General features: G+C 44.8%; 1 protein-coding gene across 4 annotated transcripts in view; it reads right to left on the bottom strand.

Moving 5' to 3' along the window:
• The window catches only part of GLCCI1 (glucocorticoid induced 1), a 55,648-nt gene extending 37,321 nt beyond the window's left edge, over nucleotides 1-18,327 (bottom strand). For all 4 annotated transcript variants that reach the window (XM_074150583.1, XM_074150582.1, XM_074150585.1 and 1 more), the window contains exon 1: nucleotides 17,880-18,327. In XM_074150583.1, coding sequence (XP_074006684.1) covers nucleotides 17,880-18,327 — 448 coding nt within the window. The remainder of the gene's footprint in view (nucleotides 1-17,879) is intronic.
• Between the last annotated feature and the right edge of the window lie 737 nt (nucleotides 18,328-19,064).

Genomic DNA, 19,064 nt, shown 5'->3' on the forward strand with positions numbered 1-19,064 from the left:
GGGATAATATAAGGGGCAGAAACAACCACAGGAGAGCCAGGAGGAACACCGGGGCTGCAGCAGCGCTGAGGTCTGTTCAGTAGCAGTTTGGGCTCTCACCCTTTTATGATATATATCCTTAAAGCATAAAAAAATGAAGAAGGGCATAAAACATCCACCTGATAACTTGAAGCACCTCAACAGCTCCTGAGGTGAGCCAACAGACTTCAGCATTCAGAAAAACTTCATCCATATTCAGAAATTTCTAAAATTACGGAATGATTTTACCACATCTGACAGTGTTTGAGCGTGTGAGTGGATTTTACAGCAGTGGGAAGTCAGAACCCTTCTGTTCTCTCCTTCTCAGTGACGTGTGACATCTCTCACAAAGAGCTCAGCTCTACCTCCCGAGCAAGTAAACTCTGGAAGTACTTCAGAAACATTAGTGTTACTGAAAAGATTAGCTAGAAATTACAAAAGCAAGATATATGCTCATAGGAAAGCAAAATACCTCATGTGTTATTTAAAATATGCCACAGGTTTTAATGGTATGTATTTAGGGGCTATTGCTACCCATTTCTGGTTATAAACGATTTTATGTAAAATGTCACAAGGGTCCACCTGCCTACTACAGCTGGTGAAATTCGGCGTGATCCTAGCTCCCAGCAGGAATCAACTAAAATAAACTGCATGAAATCATGAAATCATGGTTCTGCAGGCTGCATTGAGCGCCAAAAGAATTCTAGTTACACCACCTAGACTGACTGAAAAAAGGTTTCCATTTCTCTGCCAGCAAAATGCAATTTAGTAGGAGACTAACACATGACAGCTCTTTTGAAAAGGACACGGGGCTCAAATAAAACCATCTGCTCCAGCTCCAGAAATGAAGAGATTGCCTTCCCACCCGGCACAGAGGCAGCTAACCTGCACACAACCTCAAAACCATGCTCGAGGTCCATTTTAGCTTAAATAAAGCTTTCTGCCGTGCATGCAACGAGGAAAATCACCTGCAGCAAAAGGAGGAGATTGACAGCTAGCACTATAAAAACTGCTTCAGCTAAATCCACCAGAGCTCATCCGTCAGCATCCTTTCCTCCCATCTTTCTCTCAGCAGTTGGCAGATGCAGCTCAAATTTGGCCAAAACTTTTCCACTCCCATCCTTGCATGGATATATTCAGCTTAAAAAAAGACTAAAATTATCCTAAGAACTTCTCAGATGACACAGATTCAAGTTGAGTGAAAAACATGAAATAAAAATAAAATTAATTTCTCCCTAAAAATAGTAGTATTAATATTGTCATCTCATTATTGATGTCTGCTTTAGGTTGATGGTTGGACTAGATGATCTTAAAGGTCCCTTCCACCCTAGACAATGCTACGATTCCATGATTCTATGATTCTAACTGTGACACTCTCCTGTCAAAAGGCTAGATAACATTCTTTCAGTAATACCGCGATTTTTTTTTTCTTGAAAATTCATCTATAACTTAAACTACCCAAGACAGCCAAGTCATGACACCATGAAACATCAGTACTAAATTCCACAACAGTGTTTCACAAGATGTGGCTTCTCTTCAGCTCAGTTGCTGGCACGCTGCAGAACCTTCTGGTTCACCTTCAGGGACATTAGTGAAATGAGTCCCAAAGCTTAGATCTCATCCGTTCCTAAAGAATTTCAGATTTTACCTATGAAAAGAATACTAACTTCCAAAGAATTTTCTCCAAAAATACTAAGGACTCTCAGAAGGACTCACTTTGATGGATATCCTTGTCTGTTTCAGACTCTTTTCAAGAGCCCCAAAGTCAGAGTCTTGTAGTTTGGCTTGAAGGAGGCGCAGAGACGAGGTATCGCGCTACAAAGGAGTATCAGATACTTCTATGGCGTTCCTCATAGAGATGACAACAAATTTAAAACAGTCTACAAACCCAGTGGTTCAGAAGTGCCTGGGTGAATGTCTCTTAAATACTGAAGTACGTGGGAATGCGGCATGGGAAATCGGGAACCAGAGGTGGAAAGCTGAATATTGAGGAATGGTGACCCACAGTGACTACTAAGAATGACGGCCCAACGCTTGGGTCATGGTCATCACAGCAGTGGCTGCTGATGACTCCCCCCGCATGTGTTTAAGTCAAAAGTCCCCTTTTTAGTTACACCTTCTACAAGCATGAAAATGGGAAACCTCTGCTCTTGCATGCTTTGGACAATGATTCCTCGAGTCCTACAAAGAGGAACGTTCTTTGGAGAGTCTAGTCAAGGGGGGTTTTGCCTTTTTTTTTTTTTTTTTTAAGGGAGTATTTAGTGATACTGTGCTGATTCCTGAATAAATACCTAATTGGTCTTTCCTGCTCCAATTACGTAGGTAGACGGACAAACCCCTGCATGTTTATTTGCAGAATTTGTCTCTATGACATTGCCACGAAAAAGACTGAATAATAAGGATTGAGAGGCCACTCAAAAAAAAATATTTCAGTCTTCGTTCTCAAGAAGGCTTTTCTCTTGTAACTGGAGCCAAAATCTCTCAAGAAAAGGATTAACAAGGGATTTGGGGTCCCTAGAAGTTTTACTCCACAGGACAGATCTGCTGGCTCAAAAGACATTTCCCAGTTGCCAGTGAGTGACGGGCTTGTTTCTGACCCAGTCTGCAAACTGGCTGAATGACTGCATTAACGCTTCAGGGTGGTGCGGAACAACAAAGAGAATACTGTTTGCCATGTACTGTTCATACAAAAAAAACCCCAAAAATAGGATTTTAAATAGCAACTTAAAAAATAAAACACTCTAATATGTAATTGAATGGAAAAATTATGAAGTTATTGCAGTCTCCCTTCTACAATTTCAAATCCAACAATCTCTTTAATAGCTTAAAACAAAACATAATACTAGATTTTTCAAATATTTAAAATGCAGTGAAGTGTTTTGCTACCAAAAGGCTATTTCTAAGAGGACATAACATGAGATGGTCATTTTACCTTCTAACACGTCTCCAAAAATGCTCTGTAAAATGTCTGTCCACCTCCATTATGTGCTCCATATTGGTTTTGATTCAGTTGTGTCAACTTCAGAAATTATTCCCAAGTCTCTATTTCAGAAACTGAGACAGAGAATGACTAAAAATGAAGGGGGATGTCATTCTGAAGTAACTACTCTGAACAGACTGACATAATCCACTCTAACTTCTTTTCATTATCCTTAACATCGAACTGACTGAAAAAAGGCACAGAACAGCTCTATAATCTAACCAAGACTCCAACAACCAAGCTGAACAAGCAGAAAGCCGTCTACTTCAGGAGACACGAGATCTTTTCAGGGATTCAGGTCCATGAATGATGTGCTTTCTGCATCCAAGATTCTTCAGGGGAGCAAAAAAGGAAAAAAAAAAAAAATGGAGAAAGAAAAGGGGGAACGAGTCTTCACATAGGCCATTTTAGAGTTTGGTAGTCAGGGCAAATTCAGTTTTCTCCTTGACGAGGCTTACGAGAATTCAAATTGAACTGCACGAAACAGCACAAGTCTATCAATCCAAGAGGTAGATTATATTGGGAAAACAAAACCAAACCAAACCAGTTTGCTCTTTCAAAGGAAAATTGTAGACAAAGACCTTTGGGTCTTTGGGAATCCACCACATCGAGTTTTCTTTTATAGCCATGACTAGGCCACCTAGAGAGGGAAGAGGTCTTCTGATTAGGCACTGAATCCAGCAGGTATCAAGGCATTTCCTTCCATCAAAGAGGTTTTACGCGTGACTCTTCCAAGGACACAGAGCTTTACTCCCCTAACCGCACAGGAAGGCAGAGTGCTCAGGGATAGGTATATCTGTAGGAATACGAATTTTACTGGACCTACAGTTGACTCTCAAAACCTTGGTTGCCTACACGTATATGCTGAAACACGGTCTCTCCCTCACATCCCAATTCCACCCAACTACAGGCCAAGTAAAACCTGACTACACTTATCTTTCAGAAGTCAGATTTCGTTCACAGCAAAACTCCCCTGTTTAAAATCAACATTATCCTTCGGGATCACGCGTCGAAAGAACGCTCTAGTCTCAGTAAGAAAAGTAAACAAACCTATAAGGAAGAAAGTTTCGGCCCTCTAAAGCTACGTTGTTCTTCTCACAAAGATTGCTGCTGGCATGTATAGGACCTGTATACAAAAGACTAAGCATTTAATATCACAAAAGCCTGCTTTGTGCAACAGATGTAACCTACACGCTCGCACTCCAGCAGAACACAGGGAAGGTGAAACACTAATTCCACGCCTTTCAGATTTTTATGTATTTCACATTTTTAGACTCTATTTTTCTTTGCCAGGTTATCACTTCAAACTTAAACACGGTCCAAATACCTAAACTTAGCCACGTTTAAGTATCTCAAACTTTAAAAAGTTAAAAGAAAAATTGACTGGAGATCAGCAACTAAGTACATGAGGAGCGGCTGAGGGAGCTGGGGGTGTTCAGCCTGGAGAAAAGGAGGCTGAGGGGAGACCTTCTCGCTCTCTACAACTCCCTGAAAGGAGGGTGTAGCCAGGGGGGGTCGGTCTCCTCTCCCAAGGAACAGGTGATGGGACAAGAGGAAACGACCTCAAGTTGCTCCAGGGGAGGTTTAGGATGGATATTAGGAGAAATTTTTACACTGAAAGGGTTGTCAAGCATTGGAAGAGGCTGCCCAGGGCAGTGGTGGAGTCACCATCCCTGGAAGTGTTCAAAAGACAGGTTGACATGGTGCTGGGAGACATGGTTTAGTGATGGTGTTGCATTTTGTTGTTTTGTGGGTGTTTATTTTTGTCAGTTAGGTTGATGGTTGGACAAGATGATCTTGAAGGTCCCTTCCAACCTAGATTTTGTGATTCTGTGATACAAAGGAAACAGAGCATGTTGAAACAGACAACCATTAACTGTTTTGCACTTCTGTAGGTACCAAGAACTTTCTTCATTTTAGTTCATTAATTTAGATCTGTTGAATGATAAATTTATCCAATATTGAGAAATGAACTCAGGAAAAAAAAAGAGCACTGAAGCTGTTTTTTTTTCCCTTGCCAGTGCATTAATAATTAAAAACTTGAATAAAATTATAAACATGTGCAATTAATTCAGTAACTAAAGATAACACCACCTTTGTTGAATAAACCTGATATTTCACAGATTTCACAGAATATTTTTTATTTTTGGTTGGATGAGACCTTTGAGATCATCGAGTCCAACCAACAAAAACAACGACAAAAAAACAAAAACAAAAAACAAAAAATCCCAGAACACCAAACACCCACAAACAGACACAACCCAACAGTCTCGGGCACTAGAGCATGCCCTGAAGTGCCATGTCTACACGCTTCTTAGATACCTCCAGGGATGGCGACTCCACCACCTCCCTGGGCAGGCTGTTCCAGTGCCTGACCACTCTCTCAGTAAAGTAATTCTTCCTGATATCTAATCTAAACCTCCCCTGCCCCAACTTCAGACCATTTCCTCTGGTCCTGTCATTATTCCCGTCATGATGACTCTGAAGGGATTGGTTTTTGTTATAATGATAATACTTACAATTTAACAAAATGTTGTAGAAAAGTGAGCGGTTTGTTTAATGTAATTCCACTTTCCATCAAAATGCAGGTGGACATAATTGTGAATAAAAAAACCTTAAAAAAAATCAGAAGGTGTGATTCACTGTTTTCACAATGAAAATACACAAAGAGCTGTAAGCAATGGACGGTAGGCTCTAACAATGCCATCATAATGATCACCCGTGATCAGCGAGAGAAAGCCTTTTTCTAGCTGAAGCTAATTATACTAAACAATATTACTATTATTTTCTGAAAAAAATACTGAAAAATAGAAACGTTAAACCAGATTAAAACAGATTGCTTAAATCAGGCTGTCCAACTTTGCTGATTAAATAAATTATCTTTTCAGTATCAGTTAAGTCATAGAAACTAAGAACTAGAAACAAGTTCTTATATCAGGAGCCCAGTTCTCACCTATCACTGACAAAATACATATAATCACTTAAAAACAGATTAAAAACTCAATCTTACAGCACCTGGTATTTTGCCCCCACAATTCCAACTGGAAAAATGTTCCGTGCAGATTTCTTTTTTTTTTTTTTTTTTTTTTATGAATTCAGGCCTTCTTACAGTTTTTCACATGAGCAGTTACAATGTCAAACCAACCCACCCATCCTGTCCCAGCACCAACTTCCAGTTCTGCCTTCCCACCTCTCCATTTCCTTCCCCACTCACTTGGATTCAGAGAAAGCAATTGTATTTATTCACAGTAGAATTTTTAAACTCCTAACGTAGTAGTCCTTCTCTTGAGTCTACTCCAGTTGGATTTTACCGTTCTTAAACCGCAGAGCACCAAACCCCGTGCAGTATCCCACCCGATGTCTCCTGACCTATGTCCGGTACTTTTTTGGTTGCTCTATGTTGGCAGTTTAGAGATTCCACGATCAGCCAACTCCACCCTCCAGCATTTTCAAATCACACGTTCCCACTCAGAGGAGAAGATACGCTGCTCAAGTACAACCTCACATACATAAACCTCCGTTTTTCACTTTTAAATCTCACTTTCAAAAATTACTATTTCAATTCCCAAGGTCCTTCAACTCTCGTTGCATAATCTCCCTGCGTACTAATTAAACCTCTCAAACTTCATCAACGGTTTCATCACCCTAATTTTAAAATTTGCCTAAGCAGATAAGATCTACTTCCCGTCTAGAAAATCAGCTCTCTTATCAAAACCACCGGGTTAGCATGACACAATTTGGAAAGCTCATTCTGCACTTTGTTTCTTGCTGGTTTCCACCACCCCTGAGAATTTCTTCCGAAGTTTCACCTCCAGCTGAAGTTGGACCGACAGATCTCTACATTTTAGGACCGGGCTCAAAATTTTTCACGTTTTAAAAGCATCAGCATCGTCCCTGCTATACTCAGGTATTTATTCTCAATTGGCGTCACCTCCAATTGAGAAGATTCCCTTAGTTGAAGGCAAGAGTGAATTTCTGAGTGGGCTTTTCTAGAATCCAGCAACAGAGATCGCTGAATTGACTTTATTCAAATCTGGAATCTGTATTTATCAGAGTCTTGGTAATTCCTAATTCCAAATTACCATCTCCCTTAAAACTTCAGTTTTTGTATCTACCTGGGTTAAAAATCACTGTCCTTATTGATAGTTGATTATTTGTACTTCGTCCTGGTAAACACAAAGCACTGAATAAATATCTGTGCTATTTCCTGTGAGATTTTTGCTGCTATTCCTTGGAGTTCATTTTGAAACCATCCCTTCCAGCACATCAATCTCAGATCATCCTTAACCTCTTTTTTCTTGGTATCCAATGGCTGAAACTACTTTTTCCTATTTTTCTATTTGGATGTTTCTATTGTCTGTCTTAAAGCACGCAAAGTCCACATCTGTCTGGGGTTTTAACAATTCTCTGCTAAAATTCACTTTTTTGATTGATAATGTGACATTCTTTTCTCAGTGCTTCCTGCTGTTTCTTGCAGGTTCGACGCTTATTCCCATCCCTTTTTGGGATAAGTGTCCGTGCAATCAGATCAGATCCTTGAGTTTTTCTGATGTTTGAAAGATCCCATCAGTGTTAATATTTTTCATTAAAACAGATTTTCACCATATTCAAGTCAGAGAAACCTTGTTTGGCCATATTTTCAAACAATTTCCTTCTGAAATCTGAAACTTTACTCCAAACTTATGAATTTTAGAACATATATCTATGTAGGATCTTTGGGTTTGCTTTTTTGATTAAAGAAAGGTCTAGCTGTAGAAAACATCTAACATTTATGGTAGGTACAGTGCCAGCACACCCATTTCTTCCACTTCTCCGGGATTTTGAGTTGCTAGACTTGGTAATCCCTATCTTCAGTGCAACCAAACTGAGTTTCTACTATAATTCTTGCCATCAAAAGATCTCCCTGCATCCTCCAACTTTGTGTTAAAGGTTACACACACCACTAAATCAAATCACGAGACTCCGATAATCTTCATAGATTAGTTCCTTCTTTGGAAGAAATTAAGGTAGACATATACAACAGTTTCACAAAATTTGTATTTTAAACAATTTAAATTGCTTAATTTAGACAGGCTGAGAGAGTTGGAGTTGTTCAGCCCGGAAAAGAGAAGGCTCCAGGGAGACCTTATAACGGCCTTCCAGTACCCAAAGGGGCTCCAGGAGAGATGGGGAGGGACTCTGGATCAGGGAGGGGAGCCATAGGACAAGGGGGAAGGGTTTGACACTGGAAGAGGGGAGATTGAGATGAGATTTGGGGAAGAAATTCTTTGCTGTGAGGGTGGTGAGAGCCTGGCTCAGGTTGTCCAGAGAAGCTGTGGCTGCCCCATCCCTGGAAGTGTTCAAGACCAGGCTGGATGGGGCTTGGAGCAACCTGGTCTGGTGGGAGGTGTCCCTGCCCAGGGCAGGGGGTTGGAACTTGATGATCTTTAAGGTCCCTTCCAACTTGCACCATTCTATGATTCTATATATGGACTGCACACTTTAATACATAACTTGGTTTGAAAGCACGAGTGTCTCTGTTTCTCCAGTAAGGCCCAAAGGTTATTCGGATCTTCGGTGTGGATGACTTCCTAGAGTGGAACGGGTCTCTCTCGCCATTTCCTTGTATGGACATTTCTCAAACACACATTACTTTTGAACACGTGTGAGTTAATCATATTTTTGTCTGCGAGAAATTTTTCTTGTTCCCCTTGAAAAGAACATCAAGTATTTCAAAGGTATTTTGATGGTTTCTTTGTGGTGAAAGAAAACACTGCAAAGAGGATTATTCAGGGCAGGGTATCAGGTGCAACAAAGGAGCCACTGAAGGTGAAATACCAGAGAAATCAGAGTACGAGAGAAAGGATGTGTGAGGCCATTCCGCTATCAATTCCCACAAGTCAGCAAATAGAGCTATCGGTTAAGAATGAAAATTTGAAGACCTTAACCGAAATTTACTGATGGGAAGACAGATTCTCCTTTAACCTGGCAGCTTCCCAGCTACTGTGTAAACCTAAGGCTCGTTCTGCATTCTTCAGCAGTTCGCTGATATTTTTAGAGTCACACTGTTCAAAGTCTGTTCCGGGGCACTTGGCACAAACCTGGGTTTAATTTTTAGTGAGCGAGTCAACCCTCCCTTCCTTTGAACACCGGAAAGTTAAGATATCACGTGTAACAGAAAGATTTTTTTGAATTATACATGACATACTGGACACGGAGTCAAGGCTGCAAAGCCCCTGGGGTTTGCCATGTGCTTTCCGTGGCTCCAGAGAGACCCATGAGCCGAGACACGGCGCTAAATTGAAGCTGACTCCGTGAGTGAGAACCGCACTCCCCAAACCCTTCCAGAGCACGGACCACACCACGCCGATACCTTCCATAGTCATCAGCATCTTCTAGTCCCATTGGGAAACGAGCCCTGCTGTCATGTGCGGAAGGAGCCGTAGGGAGACCATGGTAAAAATCTACAGAGACCCACGGGTCCACGCCGTGTCAGTGGCCCGAGTTCTGGGAACACGGTGCAAAATTGTCAAGGTTTATCCAGCAACGCTTCTGAGCCAGTGCTTCATCTCATGAAAGCAACTGTACCGTTGTCCTTGGAAGCCATGCGTTCCACAGGCCCAGGCGTTTATATCTGCCATTAGGTAACCTGCCCCCAAATAGCCAACTGCGTATCGTACTTTGAAGAAGTGGGTTTTGTATTTACGAGCTGATTTCTGCAGACTAGGGTTAGCAGAATTAGCCAGTAACCGAATAACCAGAATTTGTTGTCTGGTTAAGAACACATTATTTCCAAGTCACAATTTGGCTTCCAAACGCTGACAGATGTCAACAAATCATTAGTTTTGAATTTTTTTAGTACAGCAGCCTAAGCACCTACATTAAACTGTTTAGTTTTTTTTCTAACCATGAAGCCCCTTTTCTAACCATGAAGCCCCTTTTCTAACCATGAAGCCCCTTTTCTAACCATGAAGCCCCTTTTCTAACCATGAAGCCCCTTTTCTAACCATGAAGCCCCTTTTCTAACCATGAAGCCCCTTTTCTAACCATGAAGCCCCTTTTCTAACCATGAAGCCCCTTTTCTAACCATGAAGCCCCTTTTCTAACCATGAAGCCCCTTTTCTAACCATGAAGCCCCTTTTCTAACCATGAAGCCCCTTTTCTAACCATGAAGCCTTTGATATACAGGTCTTTCAGCCAGCCAACCTTCACAAAGTTATTTAGATCTATCAGAACTCCAGCATAGGCACCGCACACGGAGACACCAGAGATTACAAGGCACATGACACAGCAACACCCCTTTTGCCATACATTTAATCGGTTCACAACCCAGCAGTTACTGCTACAGAACCGTTTCCCAAAGACAGATTTACTAAAACAGTATTACAGTAATGAGTTTCGAGTTCGCGGCAGGAACGCCGGTGATCTCGCAATGACCAGTCCAGCCAGTCCGGTACCAGCCTGAATTCCTGAAACTCAAAGTGTGTCTACAACTGATCTCCTTGTTTAATGCCTGGCGGTGAGAGCGTAGGAAAGGAGGATGAAGCAAACCTTGTTCAAACACCTGACTGTTCAAGGAACAGGACACTTAAATTATTATTCCAGTTTAGACTGTTATTTTAAGACACGGGGAGAAGAAAATAGTCCACAGTGGATTTTAGATTATTCAAAAACCACGACAGAACTGCTATCACACTGCTCTTAGTCACCACTCATGAGCAAAATACGAGACACATGCTTCCTAAAGAGGAAATAAAATGCGTAGTTTGGGTAAAACTAGTTTCAGGTCGTGCAAAACAAGTGGCATGTAAGAAACGAGTGTCGTTAATCACTCATTTGTATATGATTGGGAGAATAATGTCCATTGCAAACAGCTACTCCTCAATCTAACAGTGAAAGTTAAACCCATCTAAACACCAACATTCCTTGGCAGGGCACATGCAACACGAAATAAGAAGCTCTAACCAATACAGTATCTTGCATTAAGGATTCAAAACCCAAGCTCATAACATTTTATGACCTACTGGGAAGTATATATTGTCTCCAAAGCAGCCATATCTAACATGAAAAGCTAATTAAGAGACCTACTACTACGAAAAATGAAAACTTTCCCTCAAAACCATCTTCCAGTGACCCAACGCCAACTGGTTCGGTTAATCCCTATTTATAAACTGTCTGCGCAGAAAACAGCTATGGCTTGAGTGAAGACACCCACACCTTCTGGGGTGTTTTTCCCCCACTGGAGAAAGCTGATCTGGTTTTAACAGGGCCATGGCCAATCGTTTGGTAGGACACAGGAGCAGCAGATAGTAAGAAGTGGTGCAGATACCAAAGGAGCAGGAAAGGTGCAGAAGAGAAATGAACAGAGTTTCTCAGGGAAAAATTAAAGCATAACTGAAGAACAGTCTAATTTGGGAGAAGTCATACACACTAAAAACGTAAGAATTAGATTTATCAAGTACAAACACCCATTTTCCTTCACTCTAATCTCCGATTCTCTTCATTTTGCCTTTGCCCACACCTTAAAAACGGTGACGTGAAGGAAAAGAGGATAATCTCAGGCTGACAAGTTGCTGTGGATGTATCCTTTCTAATGATGAGATGTAAATATTATTTTACTTGCCTGAAAATACCTTAAGCCATTTTTAGGCACTACAGGTTTACAAGGGAGGCAGCACGGAGAGAACTTAATGCATTTAAAAGTTAACTGTGTTAATGATCACCATCTTGCTTTAATGTTAATAATCTCAAGTCTTGAGCAAAATTTTCTACTTATGTATCTTTACTACAGGGTCCTTTTTTCATCAATAGAAGATATTTTTCAAAAAAATGCTACTCAGTGTCTAGAACCTACTATAATAACAAATTTTCTTGAACATATGTGAAATCCATGGAGAACACACTGTTGTGTCAAGCGTTGGCAATGCTTTTCTCTACTGAACATACTGCCAACTGATTGAAACAGGAACTTTCGTTTTTCGTTGTGGGGAAAAAAAAACCAACCCGTAACCTTCTTCAGATGAAGATAAATACTCAGCTGATGAAGTCCCATAAAAAAAAAAAAAAAAAAGTATTTCAAATATTCACTGAAACTGAAACACTGAGGAGCATGTACTTTATTTCCAATAGGTTTTGCGTTGCTACATTGCTTTCAAGTCCAGGCTGAACTGAAATTTCAGAATTACTGTATCAGTCTTTTTTTTTTTCATGATGATATCTACAATAGTGGCATAACCCTCATTTTAAAAATAACTAGCTTTCCACTGTGAATTTTACCAATATAGCAAAGCTTAACAACTCACTACATGCCAGTCTATACTTGGCAAACACTGACTTTTTTGCAACATCCCAAGATATATTCCCCTTGACTTACCCTCCCTGCATTTTAAGACACAGTTGAAGAGCCTGCGTTCACCCCACCACCACGGGAAGGAAAAGGAGAAAACGAACCATGAATTTAAGAGAAGAAATGGCAGTTATTAGCCACTGGTTTACCTTGCATGGATGTTGGCAAGTAACTTCAGTTTGGCCATATGTAGCATGCTAATACTTGCTTGTGTCCAACAAATAAGAATTAAAGGCCAGGCAGTGATTTAAAATAGATATATACATATACTTTATAAGTTCTTTTTTTCCATGGGGCAGGGGGTGCTTCCTTTATAGCTAAGGCCTTGCTACAATATTCATGTTCAAGGGAGAAAACACCTTTCTATTTTTCTTCCCTGCAGTTTTTTTTAATTGAGCTTCTTTCAGGTGTTAATTTGTCTTATGAAACATATTTATTAAGGACTTCTTCATATACTAGTCTCATTTAAAGTGGTGTTACAACATGTAACTAGAAAGCCTTCGAGTTTAAGACAACTGGTTCAAATTTAGCCAGTGTCTTTTTCTTCACCGTATTATATTCCGATGAAACCTATTTTGGGAAGAGAGAGGGATGAAGCTGGAGCAAAACTGTTTGGGCCATACAATTATGGGAATAACTGCTGTTATTCAGTCATCAGGAAATAGGAAGCGTCACAAAAATTACTTCCTTACCTACATTTGTTAGAAATAAAGGCAAGATCTTCTTGATCTCTGGTATAAATACTTGTGATGCCAAAATATTGGATGGCCCAAATCCAGGATATTAAAATAGTTCTGCCTTTTGAAGTCTGAATTTGGCTTTTTTAAATACTGATATCCCTTACAAGTCCAAAGATCAGCAATATTGTCTGTCTTGCTCCCCTCCTCACTCCGCCAGCCTTTCATCTGCCAGCGTAACACATACACATATACTTATTACTCAGAACAGGGTTACGCAGTTGTTTTGCATCTTTTTAAATTCCTTTCTTTCAGTAACATTGGCAACGTTTCAGGAGTTATTTTGGGAAGTAAAAAGATATTGGGAACCTTTAACAGCCAAACTGATGACAATATTTTTCAGATGTCCTTAAAACTAACCTTTGCCTCCAAAATTTAATATGGAAAAAAGTTTCGATTATAAACTATGCAAGTGAAAGTCAGAAAAACACGAAGCAGAATGTCACAGCATCACCAGAGTTAACGCTGAACAAATCAAAGCCTTTGATGAAAGCAATATTGAGCTTGAATCATACAGAAGTCATTTCCACCCTCCTTGTATACAAAACATCGCATACCATGCGAGAAAAAAAATGAACTAAACAGGAAACCCACTCTCTTGTATTTATACAAGCTACTTTACATAATAACAGAAACCGCTGATTTCATCCAGGTAAGGCAAGAAAGAGAACAACTTGCTTTTTTCCTGTAAAGCGTAAGTGCCTATAAACAACCCATCTGTTCTGTTTAACCAGCTGAAAGAATTATATTTTTTTTTGCATTATTATTGAAATGTCCTTTGTCATAAACCAGGCTGCTTCACATGCCGTTGACCTTACATTTGTGTGATCAGAGATGCATCAGACAACGTTCCCTCTAAGAAAACCCTGTGGTGTTACACTCAGCCAGGCACTTTTTACATTGCCAACTCTCCAAAACATGAACACAGGCCATAAAAACATATCTTCTAGGAAGGGATAAACATGTTCAAGAAGACGGGAAAGGAGCAGACACATATTGCAGGTTTATCCTACAATATCGTAAGTTTTATCCCCTCTTATTTCCTTTTTTAGAACATAGCGAATGGATGAGAAATCACGGATGCTGTCAATACTACCCAAATACAAACGCTGGCATCGATAGTTTCCAAAAACACTTCAAATCCCCAGATCTGCTTAAAGAAAACATCATTAAATTCTTAAAAGTTTCCATTCTAAACACAGAGGGTTTCCACTGCAGAACAAAAACATTCAGGGCATTCTGGAAAGAAGGGCGAGAGGAGGCGATGATGATGATGATGGGAGAAATACTCCCATTCATGCAGCGAGTGATGCCAACACCTGACACGGCGGTTCCTCTCACCTGGGGAGGCTCAAAGCTGGAGTGTTCTCACAGAAATCTCCTTTATAAAAAGAACCTCTAGCAAATCATAGAATCATCCAGGTTGGAAGAGACCCTTGGGATCATCGAGTCCAACCATCTACCCTACACTACAAAGTTCTGCCCTATATCATATCCCCCAACACCACATCTAAAGGTCTCTTAAACACATCCAGGGATGGTGACTCAACCCCCTCCCTGGGCAGCCTGTTCCAATGCCCGACCACTCTTTCTGTGAAAAATTCTTTCCTAATGTTCAGTCTAAACCTACCCTGCTGGAGCTCAAACCATCCACGACAGGACAGCAAATTGAAGGAATCTGCACCTGGGAGGAAAAAACCTCTACCCATCAGCATCATAAGCGGGCTCCAGTAGGAACATCTTCGTGCAACAGCCTCGGTCAGACTGCGGAGCCAAAGACAAACAGATCTCCTGCACCGGCCGGGAAAACAACAGGATTATACCTAGAGCCTAAGCTGCCGTTTCACAGCGGTGGGAAACCGTTCTGAAAAACCTGACCAAAAAAAAAAACCAACAAAAAAAACCCAAAACCCAACCAAAAAACAAACAAACAAACAAAAAAAAAACCACCAACCAACCCCACAACTTAATGAAGTCGCTTCCCCAAGACTTGCTCCCTGACAACTATAAATAGCCCGCGTAGCACGTTGTTTAACAAGCTGCAGCAAGACGGTCCGTGTTTGAAAACACGTTTTCACATATTCCCCCCCCAAGTCCTCCATTATTAACTGCAGCAGCCTCCAGTCCAGCAATTCAATTTTCTATACGCTCCCCACCACCGTATAGGCTACAAACAAGCTTTTTTTTTTTTTTTTTACTATCCATACGTAATATACCATAAAAGGCTGAGAACAAGCAGGGAAACAAAGACAAAATCCTGCCCTGTGGCATGCAACAATATTCCAAATTGTGTAAAACCAGCCCTAGATTTTTTTTTTTTTTGGGGGGGGGGGGGGGGCAGTTTGGTAACCCTTTTTTCATTTGCGAGGCCGAAGCGTTAGGGTATCTTATTTCCTTCGCCTGCTAGAAAATGGTGCCCGTATTTCGGTCAAATCAAGCTGTTGACGCGCGCGATGGTGGTCATTATTAGGGCGATCACGTTGTTTTCATTCATTCATTGAGGATTTGCTAGAGGATGTCAGCTTCTGCAGCAGCAGCTGGCTCGACCCGGAGAGGGAGGGGGGACAGGAATTCCTCCCAGCGCATACAGATTACAGGGGTGCATTTCTTGACGGACCTTTTATGATTCTATACGTTTATCCGCTCGTTTAAACCCAATCAGGCCCTATATGCTGCTAAGGTAAGCGCCAACAAGTTTAACGACGGGCAAGTCATTCAGTCGCTAATTTACAGCCTGATTTATTAAGGCTAAAATAGCCCACAGATGAAGATGACCGAAACCACTTTCTAAAAATTAAATTTTCCCCTCCAACAACAACAACAAAAAAAAAAATCCGACATAATAATAAAATACTTCACAGCTTTGCAGTATTTTTGCCTGGCTTGCAAGTGACTGCCCACGTTCCTCCCTCTTCCATACCCCTTCAGACACTGCACCACTACAATGTTTTGCTCCGGATCCCCCATAATTAAATAATTTACAGTATTCAGCAGCAGCACCATCACTATTCATGTGCACCGATTGGTTTTGTTTTGCCCTACTTTCCCATTAGCATTTTTCCAAAGGTTAAAGAAGGAGGGGGGGAAAAAAAAAAAAAAAAAGGAAATCCACATTTAGGATTTCCTATAGTGGGAAAAAAATATCATCTTTAAAATTTTAAGTAGAGCTTCGGATGAAGCAAACCCACTGAAGTTCAGTTCCATTTTAAAATGCAAAAAAAAACTTCTGCACAAAAAAATGATCTTTTGGAGAAATAAGTTATGAAGTGTCTCTGCTGGGATTATAACACAACCAATTCAGTCATCTGCATACGCTGGGGTCAATTAACTCCGCACATACCCGGCAGCGACATCCTGCTCGTTCGCAAATGTCCTAGGACCCTTCCGATGACAGAGATGTGCCAAACTCCCAAATACTACGGATTGTAAGGTTTTACTACGCGTTAGAACTGAAAGGGGGGGGGGGGGGGGGGGGGGGGGAAGAAGGTAAGAGATTCCGCTGCTACGAAACAGGTTGGCAACCAAGGCAGACCACAATGTGCCACAGAAACGAAACGCAGCAAGACTTAAAGAAGGGAGAAGAGCGAGCGAGGGGTGTCGAGCCATAGAAAACGTCCCCCAGAAAGAGACGATACCCGATGGCCACAGCAGGGGAACGAAAAAAGTGCATTTAAGTCCCATTCATTCAGCTGCTGAAGTGATGGGAGACGTGGGGGGGGGGGGGGTAGATGGAAGTGGGGGGAAGGTAAGATGGCCACTGCCACTTTAACGCCTTCAATAATTGAACAGACCGACCTGAGGCAGGTTAAGCTGTACTCGGCTGGGGATCAGTTTTACGTTTTCAACTTTACAGGCCTATTTTTGGCCGCGTCGGGTTGGTTTTTATTTTACAGCCTCAAGGATCCAGTATTAAATGAATCACAAGGAGGCAGGCTGCCTTATTTGTTTTTAAGCATCTCAATATGGGAATTTCCCTTTTTGTTTCGGGGTCTGTGCTTGAAAACATTAGCTATTTTAACCCAAGAGGTTATAAAAAGGCAAGCCTTTAAGAAAGGCAGCGCGTTTGAGGCTTGGGTTTAAGACACGCTTCAGTAGCTGGGTTGTGACACCCCAGATATTCATCTCGCCCATTAACAACCCCTAATGAATAATTACACCTGTAGGCAGGGAAGAGGGTTCCTTTCGGGCTCGTCCCTCTGGGGCACACCCCCCCTTCAGGGCAGGAGGGAGCAGGAGCTCTGTCGGGGGGGCCCCGGGCTGCTCCCCCCCGGCAGCGGGGCCGGGCTGGGGTTGAATGGGGGGGGGGGGGGGGGGGGGGCAGAGCCGCCGGTGGCCCCGGGGAGGGGGGGGGGGGCGACGGGTCTGGCCCCGGCCCCGCTCCGTCGGGGAGGCGCTCCCTCGGGCGGCGCGGGGGGGGAGGACGGGGGTGTTTTTCCCGAGGAAGAGGAGGAGGAGGAGGATGACATTTAAGGGCTCGCCCCCCCCATCCCCGGGGCGAAGCGGCGGGACGAGGTGCTGTCCGTGTCGTGTCCCCCCCCCCCCACCCCCGGCAGCGCAAACCCGGGCATGGCACCTGCCCCGCTCCCGGGGAGGGGGGAGACCCCTAAAGGCTCACCCTCACCCCCCACCCCCCCCGACTCCCACCGGGCCGGGCCGGCAGCCCCCCCGGGCTCCCACCCCCGCTGGCCCAGGGGGCGGGCAGGGCACATCCCCCCCACACCACCACCGGGGAGGGGGGAACCGGGGGTGCCTCCGGGGCCAGCACCCCCGGGGGGCGGTGGGGGGGGGCAGGGAAGCCGGCTTTGTCCCGGTGCTTTACCTCTGTACACCGGGGAGCTGGGGCTCCGTCTCTCAGGTGAGCTGCTCCTCCTGCTCTCCGGCGAGCGCCGCTGCCGGCCCTTCACCCTGCCCGGCTCCGCCGCGCCGCCTCCCGCCGCCAACGGCGGCGTCGCGCTGGGCGGCGGCGGGGGGCTGCCTCCTCCGCCGCGACCCCCGCCGCCCCCCGGCCCGGTGTTACTGCCCACCGAGGCGGAGGGGGACCGGGTCGGGCTGTGCTGGTTGCCCCGCAGGAGCTGGTACGGGACGGTCGCCCGGATGGGCTGAAGCAGCCGGCTGGTCCCCGCCGCGCCTCCCCCGGCGCCGTTACCGGGGCCCCCGACCGTGCCGCCGCCGGCGGTGGGGGACCCGGCGGCGCCGCGCCTCATCCTCTGCGGCGGGGGCTGGTGGTGGGACGGGGGGGTCTGCGAGGAGCTGGACGAGGAGGACATGGCGGGGATGCGCAGGACCCGCCGGGTCACTCGCTCCGGCGGCCGCGGGGGGTCCGAGCCGGGCCCCCGGCGCCCCGCATGCACCGGCCGCGGGGGAAGGGGGGGGTGGGGGGGAAGGAAGGAGAGAGGGGGCGGGGCGGGACAAGCGCTTCACGGCCCGAGGGAGTCTCCGCGCCGCCTGCCCGGCTGCCCCCGGTCCTTCCTATCGGCGACGGCGGCTGCTCCCACGCCAGGCTCCGGCCATCTCCGCCCGCCCCAGCGTCGCGGGCACCGGGGGCGCTGCCGAGCCCGTCGGCCGCTCACATCGTACAGCGCTGCCGGCTCCCGGCGGTGGGCGGCGGGGCTCGACGAGGGCGCAGGCGGCCGGAGGGGGCGGGATGGGGAAGGGGGGAGGCTCTCGCAGCCCGCTCCGGCTCCTGCCCCCGCCAGCCCCGGGGAGCCGCGGCCAGCACCATCCGCTCTCCGCGCCGCCCTGCCTGCGAATGGCAACGCGCAGCCCCGACGCCCGGCCGCGACGGGGCAGGGGCGGCAGCCGCGCCCGGCCATTGGGCGCCGCCGCCGCGCCAGCTCAGCCTCCATTGACCAGCGGCCCTGTCGCTCTGGCCTCTCGACCAATGAGAGGGCGGGGGGGCGGGCCCGCCGGCGGGGAGGGGCGGGCTGAGGGAAGTGGGATGTGGCGGCAGCGGCGGGAGGGGCGGGGAGGCGGGGCGGGCCGTGCCGCGTGCTGCCCGCCGGCG

The sequence above is a fragment of the Numenius arquata genome, chromosome 7, assembly GCF_964106895.1.
Source record: "Numenius arquata chromosome 7, bNumArq3.hap1.1, whole genome shotgun sequence".
In the NCBI taxonomy this organism is placed as follows: Eukaryota; Metazoa; Chordata; class Aves; order Charadriiformes; family Scolopacidae; genus Numenius; species Numenius arquata.